General features: G+C 37.8%; 1 protein-coding gene across 2 annotated transcripts in view; it reads left to right on the top strand.

Moving 5' to 3' along the window:
• The first annotated feature begins 219 nt into the window (after window positions 1-219).
• Window positions 220-20,477, top strand: part of KIF5B (kinesin family member 5B) — a 32,915-nt gene continuing 12,657 nt past the window's right edge. Inside the window, exons 1-14 of one of the 2 annotated variants that reach the window (XM_056485225.1) lie at window positions 220-603; window positions 7,800-7,887; window positions 9,419-9,492; window positions 9,923-10,027; window positions 10,424-10,472; window positions 10,784-10,839; window positions 10,955-11,042; window positions 12,466-12,590; window positions 14,038-14,142; window positions 14,478-14,623; window positions 16,377-16,525; window positions 17,874-18,067; window positions 18,684-18,752; window positions 19,833-20,039. In XM_056485225.1, coding sequence (XP_056341200.1) covers window positions 478-603; window positions 7,800-7,887; window positions 9,419-9,492; window positions 9,923-10,027; window positions 10,424-10,472; window positions 10,784-10,839; window positions 10,955-11,042; window positions 12,466-12,590; window positions 14,038-14,142; window positions 14,478-14,623; window positions 16,377-16,525; window positions 17,874-18,067; window positions 18,684-18,752; window positions 19,833-20,039 — 1,581 coding nt within the window. In that variant the 5' untranslated portion in view covers window positions 220-477. The remainder of the gene's footprint in view (window positions 604-7,799; window positions 7,888-9,418; window positions 9,493-9,922; window positions 10,028-10,423; window positions 10,473-10,783; window positions 10,840-10,954; window positions 11,043-12,465; window positions 12,591-14,037; window positions 14,143-14,477; window positions 14,624-16,376; window positions 16,526-17,873; window positions 18,068-18,683; window positions 18,753-19,832; window positions 20,040-20,477) is intronic. The other variant, XM_056485226.1, reaches the window with a different exon arrangement.

The following is a 20,477-nucleotide window of genomic DNA, read 5'->3' as shown; positions in this document are numbered from 1 at the left end:
TGATTTAATGATCCTATGATTACATGGTCCCATGACTCCAGACGAGGCGTGAGCACAGGACCCAACTGAAGCCATGGCAGCCCCGCCCGCCTGAGGCAGCCCCGCCCCTGCCCGCGCCCCCGGCGGCCCCGCGGCAGCGCCCCCGCCCCCGCCCGCCTGAGGGCGGTGCCGCGCCTGCGCACAGGGCGGGGCCGGGGCGGGGCGGCCGCTGCGGCGGGTGACGTCACCCGGCCGCCCCACCGGCGGGGCGGGGCGGGAGCCGCGGCCGCAGCCTCCATGGCCGGTGCCATGTTGGGGAGGAAGTGAGAGCGGGAGGCGGCGGCGGCGGCCAGGAAGGAGCCCTTCCCTTTTCCCTCCTGCCGGGGCGGGCGCGGGTTTCCCGGCCACGGCGGCTTGCGAGAACCCCGGCGCGGGCGGTGCGGCGGCGGCAGCTGGCGGCGGCGGAGCTGAGCGCCCCGGAGGCGGCAGTGGCCTAAGATGGCGGACCCGGCGGAGTGTAACATCAAAGTGATGTGTCGCTTCAGGCCCCTCAACGAGTCCGAAGTGGCCCGAGGCGACAAGTACATCGCTAAGTTCCAGGGCGAAGACACCGTCGTCATCGCGGTGAGGGGCCGCCCCGGGCGGGAGAAGCGGGAGGCGCCGCGGGGGAGGCAGGGAGGGGGTGTCAGGGGTCGGCGGGGTCAGACGCCGCGGGGATGGGCGCGCTGTGAGGCGGGAGCGCTCGGCAGCGCCCGCGGGCGGGGACGCCTCGGGAAGGGGAGCGGCCTCCTTGGAGACCGAGGGAAAGGGGAGAGGGGGCAGGGACAGCTGCGGCCGGGGTGGGCTGCTCTGGATACGGGCACGGCGGGAGGGAGGGAGGCGGTGGGCGCAGATGGGGCTGTGCGGGCAGATCAGGAGACCTTTGAGAAAGGCTCCGGCGAAAGGCCCGAGTGCGGAGAGAGGGCGAGTCCCGCACTGTGTCCGGCCGTGCCCTGTGACTGCCAAATTCGCGCTCGAAATGCACGCGTGGGAGCTGCCGCCCGAGAATTGTCTGCGGAGAGTTTGGGGGAAGAAATGCGGGACGACAGTGCAGGCTCCCGAGAATAGTGCTCAAGATCTGTACATCAGTCATCAGATAGCAGCTTATTTTTGTTGTTGCTAAATCAGAATAAACAAACCATTTGCCGTACTGCATGTTCGTAAATGTATTTTAACTGGAGTCTCCTTGCGAGGTATGAGGCCTGTTAAAAACAATAAGGATGTTGCAGGGGGAAAGATAATCCTTTCCTTTTTCTTCGATGGATCATATTTAGCTACAAAGTGGAACTGGAATATAAAAATAAAGTACAGTCGTTATTGCCTTGGTGTTGTACAAACACGCTGTAGCCTCGATGTTTGTTTTATTTTTGTTAACTTGTTAATTTATGTTTTCATGTAAATATATTTCTGGAGAGACTGGTGATACTTACTGAAAGTAACTTTAGGTGCCAGTTATCTGTCTAAAAATTTTGGGGGTTTATGTTTTGTTTTTTGAGGCTACCAATAATAGCTTTTTTGCACAGTATTTGAAGTTACAGGAGGCAGTTTAATAAAATATTTATTTTAAGAGGAGTCACTTAATACAAGTGCTTTAGTCTGTTAATATTCAGCTGAATTTGTCAATAAAATATGTAATTCCATGAGTCTGGAGTGACAAGAACAAAAGCATGCTTGTGAAATGAGGTAATTTGGGTTTATTTCAGCTGGCAAGTTATTATCTTGGAGTACATCACTCCTTCCTGAGGTTGTACAGGTAAACTCGAGTAAGGAACCAATGCTGGAAAATGGAAAATTTAACTAGAGTGAATAATCTCACTTTCATCAGTGAATACCCATTCATTGTAACTCTGCATAGTCTGTTTATAATTCACAGTTTAGTGTACAAACCTTGATGTGTTCTAACTTAAAAAAGAAACTTTCTAAATTTTCTTTCAGTAGCCTTAGTGTAAATGAAAGCTTTATCTTTTTAAAATACTCTTTAAGGACACTTTAAAATTATCTAAAAGGTAGATTGTGCTGAGGTGATTCTGTATGAGTAGAACAGTTTGATGGTGTGCTCCTGAGGACTCATGTGGGGCTTTCTGCTCAGGTTTGATGTTTGGTGTTCCCAGCTGCACCTTGGTGATTTCTGCTTGGTAAAATTCACAACGAATTTCCCAATTGTCCTGGATCCGGGACTTGCTGTGTCTGACTTGGGAAAAATGCCCCCAAAATTATTAAATTTGGTAGCAGTGACAGTGTCTGTGTCTTGTTTCACACAATTTGAGTAAAGGTTTGATATTCTCTGATTTTGTTTTTGGAATGGTGGCTGTAGGACAAGATTTAGATCCTCAAAATTGTGACTTGAATCCCTAAAACTGTTGGCAATATCTTGTGTTTTTGTGGTTTTGTTTTTAATAGCTTGACTGAGTTTTTACAAATGTAGAGACCTAACCTCAGCCTGTAGGCAGGCACCACTTGTTTCTGTGTGTTGCAGAATTGCCCAGGGGAGGATAACAAAAGCAGTGCTCATGAAACAGTGTCTAAAGGGCTTCCTCCATAAACTGCGTTTGGTTACTTCAACTCTTTGGTTTCTGTCCTTATTGCTGCCTGTCACGGTGGCTGCCTGTTGAGCAGTAATTGAGCCACTTTTGGTTTTTTATAGCTGCTTTCCTCAGCTGCCTGAAGGACTTGCACCTCCTGTGGGCGCCTGGCTCGGTGCTGAAGTGGAAGCTGCTTTAATAGTGCTTGGGAGTTGCCTGTAATGGTCGATGGGAGGTGAAGACTGGGAGGCAGCGGAAGCAGAGCTGATCCCGGGCTGCAGATTTGACTCCTCTGGAGGAGGGTGGGGAGGAAAATCAGTCACTATAACCAAACCCTCCTCCTTCCTTGACTCCCCTGTCATCTCTGAGCTAGCTATCTTCTCTTCTTTTCCTAGCTCCTATGTAATTAATGTCATTGTTGTCTTTCTGGACAAGTGAGTCATTTTGATTTGTGTTAGATAGTGTGTAACAGCAGTTTGAGGGGACTAAGGTGTTGGTCTGCTTTAAAGAGTAGACTCTGAAACAAAGAATTTTGTTTCCATGGGATGAAACTTTTTAACTAGTAAAGAGCTTTTAATTTTTTAATTACAGATGGCTTCTTTCCATCTTAATATTCTATTAATTATTTTCTCCTAATGGCTTCTCCTGTTAATTAAATATAAGGATTTTGTTAAAACATATGATAGGATGACTCATTATGTGACTTTTATGTTAAACATTAGAAATGTACCTATATGTGAAAATTGATAGTAATTTGCTTGTGGATTTCAGGCTTTTGAGTAAGATAGAACAGGGAGGAAGAGCAGTTTGATATGGGATTATCTTGCTCTATCAAATATAAAACTACTTGCAACTGAGTAGCTTTATAGTTCTGCATGATGTACCTATACATTTTCTTTAAAAACCTTTCTATTCTTAGTCTTGTCAGTCTTAAAACTGCCTGAGAGATACATTGCTGAATACAGTGATGCTCAGGGGTTTGGAGCTGAAGCCTGACCCAAAACCAGCACTACCCAGTGCCTGCAGTGGTGAGGCCTTATGGGTGTGCACAGAAATGAGCAGTATGCCTCTGTTGTCCAAATGGGTTTTTAACAATCATTGTCTGTTCCTTATTTGTATGGCTTTTAGGAGAGAATCATGTCTGTATTTTCATATCTGTTTAAGTACTATTTTTATTTAGTGTAAGAAATACCTCTGTGATCCTGGAAAGAGCCTGAGACATTTGGCTTCCTTCTTCATTATCTTTTAAACTAGTGCCAGATTGTAAATGAGACAAGGCTAGGTTACAGCACTGTTAGAATCAGGTAATGAAGGTCACTTGCTATTACTGCAGCCTTTAGTAGTAGGTTTTGCAAAAGAAAAATGCTGAAGGCTGTACTGGTTTGTATAAATTCAAGAAATGAGATGCATTCTTAAAATAACTTTATTATTATTATTTGCTAATGCAAAAAAAAAACAGTGTTTAATTAGAGACATAAAAAAAGGCATCAGGTCTACAGTGGAACTTTAAATATGAATCAGGAATAGCAATATGTAGCTGAAATAATACTATTCTTCCAGTGTTAGTCTTTTTCTTTATTCCGTTAGATATTGAGTAACAAAGATGCTTTTCAGGTGACAGTGGTGTGATGATTTGACAGGAAGGAAATACTCTGGTTTACAAGAATCTGTAAAGGGAGAGCTTTTTTCCCTGGCTGCAGTGCCACTTGTTTAGAGACACCTCGCTCATATTTTTTTGTTCTGAAATTCAATGACTATTATTGTAAACAGCTGTGCTTGCTTTTCTCTTCAGAAAAACCTTTCTACTAAAGTTTGGCTGAAACGTTTATTCAAAAATTATTCTGTTTCCATTCTGGAAATTAAGTTTCTAGTCACGGTGTTTAAAATCATATATTTAGTCATTCTATAGCAATAAATAACTGCTGTAAAAGTTAATACTTGAGTTGTAGTATTTGCACAGAAATAAGAAAAAGAAGACAAAAAGAACTGAGATTCACTGACTGTTCTATATCAGTTCTATATATTGTGTGCATGGGGCTAAGACTAGAAGAAATTCCTCTTTCTTTATTGTAAAATTAAAATACGAATTTGTAGCTGTGCCTTTTCACCCATTGGCACTGTTGGACTGGATCAGGTGTGTAAAAGCTGCACCACTTTAGCTTAGTAATAGGAAGAAGTGAGTCAGGTACCTGACATCATACTTTCCAGGAATTATTCCATTTTGGATTATTCTTTTAGCATATTTTGTGCTGATGGGAAGAACATTCTTTAATATAGATCCAGATCTTAAAGGCAAAGTAAACCCATTTATGTACTACTTTAACCTTTCAGCAAGAATGGGCTAAGCATGGGTAGGTATTGTAGCATTATTTTAACTGTCCATTCTAGCAAAAAACACTAAAGAGCTTCTGGATGTGTTGTGTAGAAAAATATGCTACTGATTTTTCAAGTGAATTTTTGCTGCTGACTTTGCTTCAGATATCAGTGCATAAAAAGTAAGGTGAGCTTAGATGATCTTATGAATAACCAATTCTGTACCTTATGGAAAGTTGCAAAAGTAATAAGAGTTTTTTAAGAATTACATCTATGGAGACAACATTAAGTATTTCTCGGACTTTTGATGTAAGTTTCAGTGTAGATGTGATTGCAGATTTTTCTGTAGTCCTAATTGGACATATTGACAAAGAAACTTTTCCACAGAAACTCACACTGAATTTTGTCTAATTTAGATTGGCTGAGCATCCTTTTATATAATGGGTAACTGGTCTTTAAGTTAGGTACAGAACTGTACTTCAGCATCATCCCTTTATTAAGATGCAGTTTAACTACTGCCAAATCATGTTGGCAGCTGCACCTTTCTGAAGGCTGTGAGAGCACTTGGAAATTTTTGCTGCGAGACCACGTCCCTTCAAGTACAACTGCGGGACCTGAAGTTGTCTTATGGTTGACTATGGACAGAAGAAATGCTAGGCAAGGAACTAAAAGATTCTGAAAGAGGAAGTTAGAAGTTCTGCTTGTTTGCTTGGTATTTTATGTCTTGCTTATAAGGCCATGCATATTAAATTTTTAATAGAATTTGAGCACCAGTTTCTGAAAATTTCTGGAGTGTGTCCAAGCAGCCTCATACTGAGTTAGTGACATTGCTACTACCATTGTTAGGGATGCCACGTGCTAATGCTGCTTGGGCCTTTTGTCTCTTCAGTTCATCATTAGAGCTGATTGTTTACTGCTTGGGGAAGAAAAGGCATCTGGTGCAGAAAAAATATCTGACACTTTAATCTTTCTTGATTAATCTCTTAAAGGTAGTGAGGAGACTTTCTAGGGCATGGTAATCTGTGTAATGCTGTTTTAGCTTTGTTTACTGCTGAAAGTAGACAGCAAAGAGAAGTGATAAGAAGTGATAGCATTGTAGATGTCAAAGATGTGAAACCATACTGAGTGGGAGTAATTTGCATTCTTAAAACATAATTATTTTGGAGCATGCTTGTCTAAACCTACTTGATTAGGTACTGATTCGGTGATGATGGAGCAGGGACATGCCACTAATATGGATTTTCATAGGTGTGACAAAAAAATGAGGACATATAAGCAAATACTCCACTTTCCACCTCCAAAGATGGAGAAGTGACCAGTGACAACAGAACCGCTTGTGAGGATTCTCGTGGCCAAAACTGTTAAGTTCTGTATATTGGTAGCAGTTGTTAATTTGAGGGAAATTGAAATTGGTCATGTGCTTAGCAGCTTTCACTGCATAAATAAACAAGGTCAATTAAAGGCAGTACTGCCCAAGTGAAGGCCTTGCAGTTTGATTTTTTGTTCCACAGTGGAATTATTTCAGTACATATAAATAAGCACTTGAGCACGAAACAGAGCTGATTAATGTTTTGTGATGTGGCTGACTTGCAGTGTGTAGTGTATCTGATTGATAGCTGTGAAATTGGAGGCTTTTTGAAACTACAGCAGCTAGTGAGAAAGGTGGTGTCATCTTTTCTACAGTATCTTCCTATATGTGTAATGTGTTCTCAATCTTCATTTTCTTACCTCAGGGTTCCTTAACTTGTTAGCTGTCTCCCTTCTGGTGTATCTAATGGCCTCAATTCTACCTGTAGAACATAGGGATTTGAGGTGTCTTTGAAGTTGGAATGAGTAATGGAGAAGGGTGGTGTTTTCCCTGCTGTGAAACAAGTGTTTTGGCAAACTTCAGCCCCTTAGGGACAGTTTCTACCTACTAAGTCTTGTGGTTTCTTGAACATATTTATACAGTGAACACTGTAATTATTTTTCCAAGAGGGTGCTCGTCCACCTGATTTCAAGGCCTCAAATAAATGTGTTTAGTCTAAAAAAGCTTTGTTTGTTATGGTGCTAGATATTACTAAAAGACAAATGGAAGGTCAGGGAGAGGGAATGTGGGTGGGTAAAAAGATGGAAGCTGTACTTGTTTCTTTGCCAGAGAGGCAGTTCCAGAATATCCTTGTAGAAGGGTGATAATGAATTAAATTTAGGCAGAATGGAACACTTAACTATTGTAGGGAGTTTAACAATGTTTACTGATCTAGGTTCTTTGTAAACTGCACCCATATGCTTGGCTACCTACTACAAAATCCAGCTCTTAAAAAGTGCTACAAAAATTTGAGCTTTGTGAGATGAGCATAATCATTTATATCCTAATGGATTGTCAGCTGCTTATTGTCAGAACTGTTAAGAAAGTCTCTTCTATAAAACAAAGGAATATTCAGCATTCCTCAGAATTCTGTCAGATGTTACTCATGTAGTCTTTTTTTAAGGATATCTTATGTGGCACAATAGTTTGTGTTGAATGTTTTCTTTTGGTATGATTTTTTTGAGAATTGGTACTGAGATAGATACTTTGTGTCATGGGGTATGTTTTTAAAAATTTGAGTTTACCAGAGTAAACCTACTTCCAGGGTAAATGAGAATAAGGGGTTCTCAGATGTACAGAGCAGGCAATGGCTTCCTTGTAAATCAAGTAACTTGAGGTCATGTAGCAGAGGAGTTTTGCAGAATTATGTAGATAACACTTTGAACCCAAATATATTTAATTCAAGGCCTTCGTCTTAAGCAAGCATGGGAAGATTTTGGCAGCACTATTTAAGCTGATTTCCTCACTACAGTCTTCAAGTGCTTAAAATAGAAGATTGGGCTGAGACAGGGTAGAATACTTCTAAACTATTAACAAATGCCTTTGAGTTCCACTTCCAGCATTTTTTGATAACTGTTCGTTTTTTTTCCTTTTTTCAGTCCAAGCCATATATATTTGACCGTGTATTCCAGTCAAACACATCACAAGAACAAGTATACAATGACTGTGCTAAAAAGATTGTCAAAGGTAAGGTGGAAGAGAAGAAAATCTCATATTCCTGTGGATTTCAGTGTTGAAAACTAATACTTCTATTGCTGCCTTTTATCTTTGGAATGTTTGATAAGTGCCAAAGTGGATTGTAGCACCATACAGTCATCTTGTAGTTGAGCTAATAAATTATGTCAGTGCTTAACCGGCTGTTTCAGGTGATTGCAACATTTGGTAACATGTATCTGTCAGGGTTTTTTTTACAGTTCTCTGTAATAATTGAAAACAATTTATCAGAAATTAATCATGAAAACAGTTGTTAATAAGTTTGAGGTGTGTCATCTGCCCTTCCCATTTTTTCCCATTTTTTTCCCGTTCCCCAAATTTATTGGTGAAAAACATCATATAGAAGTTTGTTTGTAGGAATGCAGCAGGAAACAAATATTGTGAAATAGGAGTTATTGCTGTGCAGGCCAGGGTGTACAGTTTCTCTAAAACTGCATTCTCAGATTTGGCCTAGTAACTTTGGAAAATCAAGTCTTGTCACAGTAAGTTTTTGTAGTAAGTAATTAGCTAGTTCCCTGAAAATAGAATTGATTCATTTCTTGAGGTCATCTTTAAGTTCTAATTGGCTCAACTTTAAAAACAGCTTTACAAAGCCTCGTCAGAAATTGCTGAAATATCAGCTGTTAGTGACAACAGAATATTGGGTAAACATACTACATTTTTCATCATTAGAAAAGTAAATTACTGTGGGAAATTTATGCTGCTGCAAGTATTTCACCCTTTAATGAGTTAATAATCAGGCTCAGATCAGAAGTTTGTTCCTTGAAAATTGAATTTAACTAAGAATTGCAGTGCTGCCTCTTTTCTCTGTGTAAAACTCTGAGCTCTGTGTGACATTTCTCAACTGTGCTGCATCAAGTGGCAGATGAGCTCTAGTGGTGAGACAGATGGATTTATGAGTGTGATGAAGTGGCAAAGACCTTCCCATTTGGAATACCTCCTTGTCCTTGTTTTTGGAAAATAAAAGTTTGCTTGCAGGATGTGATTCTACAGTAACAAGTCAACCCACCAGCCCCTCACCCTTCAGTATAATACTTTCCTTGGTTCATTCATAATTTGAAATACAAGCTTATGGCCTAAAAGTAAGATGCTTGACACTTAGTGCATTGCCCATTCTCATCACAATTGGAGGATTAAGCTTCTCTGAAGGCAGAAAATTTGATGGTGTTCTCATGTTTGGTTTCTTTTGAGATCTCAAAGACCATCTGTTCAGCCTCGCGATTGTATCGATTTCCTTTTTGTTCCTAACTGTGAAGTTCTGATTTTTCTGGTTGAAGAAACAGATGCTTCTTATCAGCCAACTTCTAACACAGAGTGATGGCAAAATGCATTAAAATATGTAGGGAGGAAACCCTCCCTCCCCCTAAGTCTAGCACAAAGTTCCCAAACACTGAGTGATTTAACTTGCTGGACATTTTAGGACCTGCCTGCTTGCATTCTATTTAATTTGACTTTTCTTTAGAAGAAGGAAGTGAATGCTAATGAAAATGCTCTTTCCCTTTAGATGTACTTGAGGGATACAATGGTACAATATTTGCTTATGGGCAAACATCATCTGGAAAGACACACACTATGGAAGTAAGAAATGTTAAAATAATTTTCTCTTGATGTCACTGTCTTGTCTTTTCATCACAATAGTCTTTGCTTTGTAGAAATAAGATGTTTGCTTGTTTTCTTCTTCCAACATTTTGATACCCCATTATTTGTTTTAGGACTGAGAATGGCAATTAGTGTGGGGTTTTTTTCACCCTCAGTAGCAGGATGAGAAACAGAAGAATAAAATCAGTAGCATATTTTCACTTGTAGTAGTTTGGGAGAGTTCTGAGGCCGTTCTTTTCACTTACTGGGGAATTCTGGGGCTACACGGGTGGTTCACTTTACTTCATGAAGTAAGTGCGTCATACCTGTCAGCATTTTGTCTGTTAACCTGAACCAGATGGTTTGTGTTTGAATATTGTTTGTAATGCTGGATTGAGTATGAATTTTTTTTATATCTTTTTCTGTTAAGGGGAAGCTTCATGACCCAGATGGAATGGGCATTATTCCAAGAATAGTGCAAGATATTTTTAATTATATTTACTCCATGGATGAGAATCTTGAGTTTCATATTAAGGTAAACTTTTCTTTCATTTTTATTTTAATCTGTATTAAAACTTGAAGGTAGTCTGTGGGTAAATGGAAATTCTGTATCTGTTTCAAATGCTGTAACTTGTCAACCTGATAACCTGAGTTATTGCTGAAATAACTGATTTTTCCTAAAGAGGAATTATGTTAACACTTTAATTTTGTTCCACTGAATGTTGATGGAAACTATGCTGATAACCAGTGGCAGTGCTGATAGTGATTGAAACTTCTGATCAAAAGTTTCTTCTTAACAGTGTATTTTAATTCAGCCTTAAGAGCTTGAGCTGGATGTGTTATGTGGGAGGTCATAGTAATCATGCTGAATCCTTGTGATCAAGAAGCAAAGCATTTTTGCCTTCTGATGTATCTCTTTTCTTACTTCTAGGTGTCATATTTTGAAATATACTTGGATAAAATAAGGGACCTTTTGGATGGTAAGATTTTTATTTGTATTGAACATAAAATAAATTATTCTGGAGGGACGCATTTAAAAAAACCCTTATGTTACTTAAGTATTCATTATGTTAATAACCTTTGCATTATAAAGGTACATCATAATGGGAAAGCATGGAGCTCATTTTATGATTATTATTTTATGATTACTAAAGCTGCAGTGGTGGTGCTTTCTTATATGTGAAGTTTTTGTCAAGTATTTCTGAGAGGTAACATTTATGACTTGGGCATGTGTTGTAATGCAGTGCTTTCATTGAGTTTTGCATTAGCATTGGAATATTTTCTCTTCCAGTTTCAAAGACCAATCTTTCTGTCCATGAGGACAAAAATAGAGTTCCCTATGTAAAGGTGAGCATCAGTCTGATGTATTTTCATCTTGCACTCCTCTATTGTGCATCACTGATTTGTGCCTTGTTGATGTGGTGGTGTTTTTCTCAACCTTCCCTTTTTTTTTCTCTCAAAGGGTTGCACAGAGCGTTTTGTATGTAGTCCAGAAGAAGTTATGGATACTATAGATGAAGGAAAATCAAATCGACACGTAGCAGTTACAAGTAAGTATCATCTTCTGTTTCCTTTTAGTGATTTATCTATTTTTGCTTCTGGTATACCTTAAAAATGTAGGGGGGGCACAGATAGTGAGCTAAATCATTCATGTTTTTGAAAGGATCTGGCCATAAACAATTTCAGTATGTCTTTCAGAAACAAATATTTCAATTCATTTCTGGTTAGATCATGTTGCTTAGACTGGGATTGAAAGGAGAAAGTAAGTCATCAGTGAGGAGCTGTGCATCACTGGATGCATAGCAAAAGGTTTAGTTCTACTCCAGGAACAGTGTAAAATCCAAGTTTGTGGAATTTGTTTCAACCTAGAAATCTGTAAGTGGGGCTCATCCACAGTTTGATTATTCTGTTACATATTCTAAGAGCAGCTGATCAGAATTCAGACCTGCTGCAGATCTAAGCAGTGTGCCAAGATTCCAGGATTTTTAGCTGTAGGATACAACTGAGTTGCAAGGAGCCATGTCATAGGTCTTCAAATTCCCACAAAAAGCAAGATTTGGAAATGATAGCGGGGTTAGAGAAGATGAGGGAAGATGTAGGTGCATGCAAAGTAAGACTTGAGCTCTTAGCAACTGAGGTGACTGTCAGAAGTCTCAGAGCCAATTCGAGGATGTTTCACAATCTTTGTGTTTGGTTCTTTATTCAGGAAGAAAGATTATACAGTCATTAAGAAAATATAAACATTTTCTTCTCATTTCTTTGGTTAAAGATCAAAAATAAAAATATGATGTTCCTTTTAAGGAATGTTTCAGTCTTGTGCTTGAACTTCATTGCTCCTAAGTAAGAAGGTTCAAGTGGGGACTGCACTAAGAAAATTTGGATAGAATATTATTTTGTGTTCTTTGCTTCTTTAAAATCAGTAAGGTGGTACTTTTAGAACTGTGAAAGATTTATAGTTAAAAGGAAGAAGAAATGGGCAGATGTTCTCATTCAGATTGCTTAAATTTTGTTACTGGATTAAAATAATACTTGAAATTCAACACGTATTATTTTCTCTTAGTGTTTCACAGCAGAGGGGACAGTACAAGACTGGGAGGAAAGGCTGTGGCCAGTTAAAATTTTCACAGAAGGATAAAATGGGTTACACTGGAAGTCTACAGAAGACTTTCCTATCAAAACCTAAATATGCTTTCTGTTCTAAAGTAAATTAATGTGTGAAATCCATGGTTGACAAGCTAGTAAACCTGATGAGTAAACTTATGGGGTATTAATAGGAGCCCAAGAGAAAACTGGATCTTTCTTACACAATTAGATGATACCATTGTTTTTGCTGCCTCTAGGTCTGCTGTGATTGAGAAATTACACTATACAGCTTCATTAGCTTTTGATCTCTTGCTGCACTCTGGAAGGTGTTGTTTTAAATGAGATTGGTTGTACAAATCTTTTTTACAATGTGTTTATTTTGAATTATAGATATGAATGAACACAGCTCCCGAAGTCATAGTATTTTTCTTATTAATGTAAAACAAGAGAATACTCAAACAGAACAGAAACTAAGTGGAAAACTTTACCTTGTGGACTTGGCAGGTAGTGAAAAGGTAATTATAAGTTTCTTTTTCTGCTCTGAAACTGTATTTTTTCTTTATCATCAAGTATTTTACATTAGTGAAATACTGATGGTCCACTTGTCATCTGAGGTGTGTTAATTTTGACTTTGAAACATGGTTTCTGAATACTAGGCTGGCTTAGCTATTAGATACTACCACTTTAAGATGATCTGCATTTCTACAAGTGAGGGTTTGTAAATCTGGGCTAGGGTGGGGAAAGAGGGTAAAGTTCAGTTTCAGTATCTGAGAATGCAAAAAAAAAAAAGTGTTACAGGTGTGTGGATTTGCCAGGTACAGGAATAAAGTTTTATGATTGTGGAATATCTGGGTTTTCTTATGTAGTGATACCAAGTTTCTTAATTTGAAATTCTGATTAACACTGTTGACAGCTTGCTTTTCTATATCAGTAGCTTAAAGCAGGGAAGGAAATACATACTGTAATTAGTCTTCTAAGAGCTGGATTTCTGACATTCTTTTCATCTTTGCTTCTGGGTTTATTGCTGTATTTGCCTCCAGTTTTTTCAGTCATTTCTTCTTGCTGTTGTTTTTCCTTACGTCATTGTTCTATGACCTTATTGTTGTCTCTGATCCTATGTTTATTCTGAAATGCATTTCTTTAGTCAGAGTCTTTTTTCTTTTAAAGAAAAGGTCTGGGTTGCAGGTCTCCTTTCTCTGTAGTTCCTTTCAGCGTTTGTTTCAAACTTTACTTTAGTGCATTTCCCCATTCCCTTTGAAATACATGGAGTTTTCTAACACAGGAAAGTAGAATTGTTTAATTGTAGACATGGTCACAGCTTGGTGAAAATAGTAGAGGGTTATAGAACTGTAAGTCAAATTCAACCCTTGAGGCAAAAGAGGTAAGGTAAATAGCATGGCATCCGACATTTTGCATTTTTGCTGATACCTGCCTAAGTTCCTAGAGTGTTCGTGTAGGTCAGATTCAGCCTCTAAAGTCTATTCTCACAGATTTCTGCTTGTGAAGATTTTCTGATATATTTTCTGGGAATAGTAGTGGTATGTGGTTTGGGTTTTATGATTTGTTTTGTTAGGGTTTTTAAAGGGGGAGAGGTAGTTTGGTTTTAAGGATGATCTCTGGACAAACTATTCATTTTAAGGAATTCAATCTTTTTTACAGACTTCAAAGAACTTGAAGTTGTTAAATTGACATAGGTTATGAACTATATATTTATCTGCTGCAAAAAGGTGTACTTTGCAGGAAGAATATTCATTTTAGTTAAAAACATGAGAAATGTCTTCAGATACTGAGTTTTGAATGAGAAATTGATGACAAATTGGGGAAAGAGTCTAAGAGTTTTCTTATGTGTGCCTCATAAACTTAGGGAGATTGACTTTTAAGCGGGGAAATTATATAAGTTTCTCTTAAATATTGAAGGTGTTTTTGAAGATGCATGTAGTAATGTCCTGAAATCTTGTATAGGTTAGTAAAACTGGAGCAGAAGGTGCTGTGCTGGATGAGGCCAAGAACATCAACAAGTCTTTGTCTGCTCTTGGAAATGTCATCTCAGCACTGGCTGAAAGCAGTGTAAGTTTTTTCTTTTGTCTTTTTATACTTAAAGGTTAAAAGTTTGCGTCTCTGAACATTACTCTTGTGCTGTATTGACAGTGAAGATTACTAAGTTGCATTTAATACTGAGGGACCCGAGCATTATACTGAAAGTTTCCTTGTGCTCTAAAGGTTACCAAACATAGAAATACAATTTTGTCATCCCATGCATCTTCAATCTTACAATTAATGAATTAAATTAGAATTTAATGTCCTTCTAGTACGGTCATATCTAGAAAAAGTGTAGTTCATATTTCAGCAAATTAAATGTGTCTGAAAACCCATAACTGATCATTTAACTTTTTTCTTGGTAGACATATGTTCCATATCGTGATAGCAAAATGACCAGAATCCTTCAAGATTCACTAGGGGGTAATTGCAGAACCACTATTGTTATTTGTTGTTCTCCATCTTCTTACAATGAATCTGAAACTAAATCTACTCTTCTGTTCGGCCAAAGGTGAGTAGATGACTTAATAAGAATAAATGCAGAATGAGAAATAAGTAAAGTTGTTCTATTAAGATTCCTGAATGAAATTAATTACAATATTTATTTTCTTTCTGTAATTCTTCAGTGAATATGTGGCTAAGTGTTGTGATCTATCTTGTCTCATAATATATAAAAATCCTTGAACTAGCCAGGATCCTGAAGACTGTATTTTTAGGAGAAGCATATAATTTGGTTCAAAATGTGGTTTAATGTATAATTTTGGAGGGCTGTAAGTACTTCCCTGTCCCCTGCCCTCTCTAAGGTGGAAGACGGTAGGAAGGAGCTCTCCCCTGCTAAACTGAATCCTTTATTTGACAGGAGAGCCTGTACTCTGGTCCAGTAAACTTTGAAATGATACTTGTAAATTCCTGTGTCATTTGTAACTGAATTTATACATGCTCATTTCCAGTTTGGTGTTTTGTTAGGTAGCTCTTCTTTACCATTTTATTATTGTTGCTGCTTTGTTATACTCCAGTTCCTGACCACTAGATTGAATCACATAATTTAGTGGAGTACATTACCAAAACAGTCAATGTTTTGCTAGTCCATCTGGTCTTTGATGTTAGTTTCACTTCAGTTCAGCAAGATAGTTTCCTACTGGTCTTCTCTGAGAATTTTTGTACTATGGAAAATAGACCAGATTAGAAATCTGGCAGAATATGAATAGTTAGTGAGTGTGGAGTAATGACTGCATTCTGCAACAGTGGAGGGTTTTTGTTTCCTTTTAGGAGGTAAGAGGTCTTTTCCTTTTATTATTTAGTGAATGACCTACTGAAAAGTTTCTTCCAGCTGCAGCTATGTAGTTTCACTGCCTTGTACTCTTGATGTCTTCTGGAGTTAACAGAGTGCACTTCTGTCTCAGCCACCACAGTTAGTCCAGTATGTTAATTCAGCTTTCTAGGAATGTCAAATTTGTGCTGAATCCCTCTGCTGTAGTAACTGAAGCCTATGTAATAGTCATGTAATATAGGAAATAGAAAGTCATGTCTCTTTTAGTGGTAATGTCTCCCTAAGATTTTACAGAAAAGTACTTACAGGAATCAGTGCAGAATAAGGAACATGTTTAACTACCATTAAGCTTTTTTGCTGTTCTGATTTTTGGATATTCAGTAGTAGAAGACCAAACAGGAAACTACTGAGATAAGTGAGGTGGCACTATAGTGAAGACCATACATGGTTTCATGACTGTTATCAGTGCCTGTAGTTTTGTCTCTGATCCAAACTTAATTTCATGGAATTCAACTGAACATAGAGACTTAACATTCTGCAGTTATCTAAGTAGCTTGTACAATCTGTTTGGTTAGTGGAGATCTAGTAAGTGGACTTTTTGGTTGAAATGAGCTGTTTTTTAGAAAAGCCAGATGGTTTGCATCCTAAAAGTGTTATGCTCTCCATTGGACAGTGTTTGCTGGATGTGGAATACTATCCTTGATTCAAAACTGTGCACAGCTGTCCTGACCTGAGTTCTTTTAGGTGATGGTATGCAGGTGAATTTTTCCAACTCAGTCAGCTTGAGATTTCTCAGCTTTCCAAAGTTGTGTTGCATTGACAGTTTTATCAATCCAAATTAAAGAATAGCAACTTGATAGGGAGTAGAAATAAGGTTTTTTAAGAGATGGGAATGTTTATGCTTTCAGCAATGATATGTGAATGTATTGTTTAGTAAACTTTAATTCCTTTCTTTAAAAATGAAGTTTCAGAGCTATTTGCTTTTTCTGTGTAGAGCAAAGACCATTAAGAACACAGTCTGTGTCAATGTGGAGCTCACTGCAGAACAGTGGAAGAAAAAGTATGAGAAGGAAAAAGAGAAAAACAAGACTCTGCGTAACACCATACAGTGGCTGGAAAATGAGCTCAACAGATGGAGGAATGGTGAGAAGCAGTTACGTTATTATTCTGCAAACTTTAGGCAAGACAACAGAATTAATCTTCAGGCTACCAGAAGTAGCTAAGAGCACCATGTAATGCAGTAATAGGGATATTAAAGCTATAGTATTAAGTCAACTTTGGAACATGATATTTTTCACTTTATTGCTACTGAAATAACTTCTAATAATCATGCAATGGCAAAAATGTCTGAAAGTGTATTTGTGTTAGATTGTTCAACATGTAGATTTCTAGCAGGATTGGAGTTATATATGTTGTACAAGTTTTCTTTTGGGGGACAAAAACTGATTACTTTTAAGTGCAGAAATTGAGTAAAATGCTTCCTCTGCTTTGGTTTTCTGATTCAAAACAATATCACAAGATCTTGCCCCATTTAAAACTCACACATGTGAATAGGCAAAAAAAACACCCAAACCCCAAAGTTGCTGACCGTACCAAATGTGTGTCTGTTAATTCTTCCTGAATGATTAACTTCTTATCAGTTCAAGTTGCTGGCAAAATGCAAGTTAATAGTGAAGCCATACATTCATGAGAAGAGAACATAGGTCATACAGATATATTCTGGAGTTCGGCAGCTGTAAAAGATGATTTTGCAATCTTGTAGAGAGCTGTACCACATCCTGATGTTAATCTCAAGAAAATGGCTTTGCTGAAATAGGTTTGGTAGGATGTGGATTTTTTGGTTTTTGTTGGGTTTTTTTAATTGTTTCAAAGCTGGTGTGAGGCCACACCTGAAATGTCAATATTCTGAAAGGACTATACTTAACACAAGATACTAGAGTGTTGGAAAGAGCCTGTACCTTCCAAGGACTGCATAAAATGTTTTGAATAAAGCACTAAGGAATTTAGTTTAATGTACCAGTGAAGTGCCTTGGCATGTGGTGTTTTCTTCTCTGTGAAGTTCTCATCAGAAAAAGCTTTATGAACGTAAAAGGATAAAAGTGTAACTGAAAATATTTTAAATTAGAAGCAAAGCAATGTAAAAGTAAATATGCCCACCTATCAAAACAGAGCGCCAAGGGAAAGAGAATTTTCTGTCTTCTGGGAAAGTTAGGTAACTTTCTAGAAGATACAGTTTGATGTATAATAATAAATAAATAATAATAAATTTGAAGTTCACAGCAGAGTAACAGGGTGAAATACAATGTTTTGTGGTAAGCAGGAAATAGTTTGGATGATCTAGTGGTCATTTTTTTTGCCAAGTAATCAACGGAACTTCAGTTGCTTATTAACTGTGCAATATTGTTAGTAGGAAATATGTAATGCTTCTCAAGAGTAATTTTGTGGTAAATATGTCATGGCTAACTGTACTAAAATTAAGTGTATTTTTAAGGGGAGACTGTACCAGTTGATGAACAGTTTGACAAGGAGAAGGCCAACTTAGAAGCTTTTGCAGTGGACAAGGATATTTCTGTTATTAATGATAAACCAGCTACCACAATTGGAGTAACTGGCAATTTCACCGATGCTGAGAGAAGGAAATGTGAGGAAGAAATTGCCAAACTTTACAAACAACTGGATGACAAGGTATGCTGTTCTTATTTAATGTAAGATCTCTTGAAAATATCTTTAACTGTATCATTGTGTAATACATCTTCAGTATTCCCAGGAGGAGAAACTGAGGGGCAGGTACAAATCTCTTCAGTCCTGTGACCAGAAGGAATAGCCTGAAGTTGTGTCAGGGGAGTTTTAGGTTGGATATTAGAAAAGGTTCTTATGTGGTGCTAAGGAGGTATCATTCGTTAGCTGGAAAATAATGGACGTGGAAAAATGAGTAAAGACAAAACTCTTTCTTTCCATGTTTTGGTTATTTTATTTGAATCTAATCTCAAATTTAAGCAATAGTACTGCATTTGAATAGAAAAACGTCTTTAAATTAAATATTGTTTCTTGGAAGTTAGAGCAACTTGGAGAAGACTTGCAAAAGCACAGGTATGAGACTTGTCTCTGAAGGTTAAGAACTGGCAGGTTAAGAACTTAATGAATCAACCAGTGAAAAGAATTGTTTTTTACTTTTATCACTTTGTTATGTAATTATTTTGGAATAGGGAAAAGTTAGATACCTAATGTCTGCTGTCTCATAAATTATTTTTTCTGAATGGTATTTGTCAGTTTAATGAACGTGGTCTTATTTCAACTGCAGGATGAAGAAATTAATCAGCAGAGTCAACTAGTAGAAAAACTGAAGACACAGATGTTGGATCAGGAAGAGGTGAGTTTTGCTCTTGCATCTATATTTTATTTTCATTTGTCTTTCCTTTAAAGAAATTGGTGGTATTTGGAATAGGTCACAGTTTATGGCCAGGGAGTAGAATGACAGCTTACTACTGCACAATAGTTCTCTTCTGTGCTTTATCTAAATGCTCTGCCTGTTCATTCTCCCACCTACCCTGTGTTGATGGCCAAACTTAAACCAGTTTATTTAGATCTTAAGTATCCATGAAGATTGAAAGAATTGAAGTATTTTATGCAAAGACAGCTGCAGTTGTCTTCCCCATGCAAAGTCAGCAGGTTGTCAAAACTGAAGGTAACTTGATTTAATGTAAGAAATCTGTTTTAAGGTTTACTTCCAGTCAGTTGCTGTACAGAGAGGGAAGGGGGAGGAGGGAAATGCATTGGCCAACAATGAAAAAGGAAATATCTATGTGTTAATTCAGACCATACTTGCTAGATTGTTCAAATTGTTTGTATGCACATTTTGCCAGGGATATAAACTAATGGGGGAAATTCCTATTAGTAATTAAAATTTCATTTATCCAAAATATTTGAAAAATTATTTCTCTGTAGCACAAAGATTTAAAAAACTTATAATCCTCATGCACGTGTTAAGAAGGAAATGAAGCAAGGACTGGGGAAGTTGGAGCTACTGTTGAATCTTACTTAAATAAATAAGTCTGCTTTTTTTTAGCAATTGTACCCTTTGTCTAGTTATTCTTCAGCAGCTAACTGTTAAAATTCTGGAAGTTTAGTCCCTAGACTATTGACAACTTCATACTCATAAGTAGACTTCGGTGGCTCTTTTGAGAACTTGCAATATTCCATGTGCATTTCTAGTTGCTATATGTCTTAATTTGTGGTCACTTCCATTTTTAAGATATTTAAAAACTTAAAAGAACTGTGTATGTAGATGGTAAATTTAATTGCTCATTATATTTGATTCTTAGCTGTTCACTAAAAATGTAGATATAAGCTATTGTAGTAGCTAAAAGCCTTAATAAAATTCAAGATATGCATAGAATTTTCTTCATGATTATTTGCTGTTGTATTTTTATTAAATCTGTCATTATTGCAGCTTCTGGCGTCAACCAGACGGGACCAAGACAACCTGCAAGCAGAGTTGAATCGCCTTCAGGCTGAAAATGATGCTTCTAAAGAGGAAGTGAAAGAGGTGTTACAAGCCCTTGAAGAATTAGCTGTCAACTATGATCAGAAATCTCAGGAAGTAGAAGATAAGGCAAAGGAATATGAACTGCTTAGTGATGAACTCAATCAAAAATCGGTATGAAATTGGGATATTACTAACAATCTTCAGTGTGACTTTGCTTACCTTACCCATATTGCTTAATGTCATTTGAAAGTATTTCACAAGGAAAAATGAGAGCTTAAATCTTAACCTTACTTTGTTTTTACAGGGAATGATTAACTAAAATCTGTAAGCTTAAGAAAAAACTTATAGTGGTTATTGACCTTGATCGCGCTTTTTTTTTTTTTTTAGTGCCTGTAGCATTTTACTATCTGAAGAGTGTTCAGAAATATCCTAGGTGTCAACACTTAACACCTTCATTACGTGCTGGTTTTGTTTGTCTTTCTGGTGCAGTTGGGGAAATACTGACTTAAGAATGTTCTTCTTCCAGACTTGAAGCTGCAGTGAGCATGCTACAGTTTTTCTTGAAAGGAATGTATATTTACCTGCTGTGTGTATGGAATGTGAGAACTT

This window comes from Oenanthe melanoleuca, chromosome 2 (genome assembly GCF_029582105.1).
Source record: "Oenanthe melanoleuca isolate GR-GAL-2019-014 chromosome 2, OMel1.0, whole genome shotgun sequence".
Classification (NCBI taxonomy): Eukaryota; Metazoa; Chordata; class Aves; order Passeriformes; family Muscicapidae; genus Oenanthe; species Oenanthe melanoleuca.
Note: the sequence above shows the minus strand (reverse complement) of the source record. Positions and strands in the feature narration are given on the sequence as shown.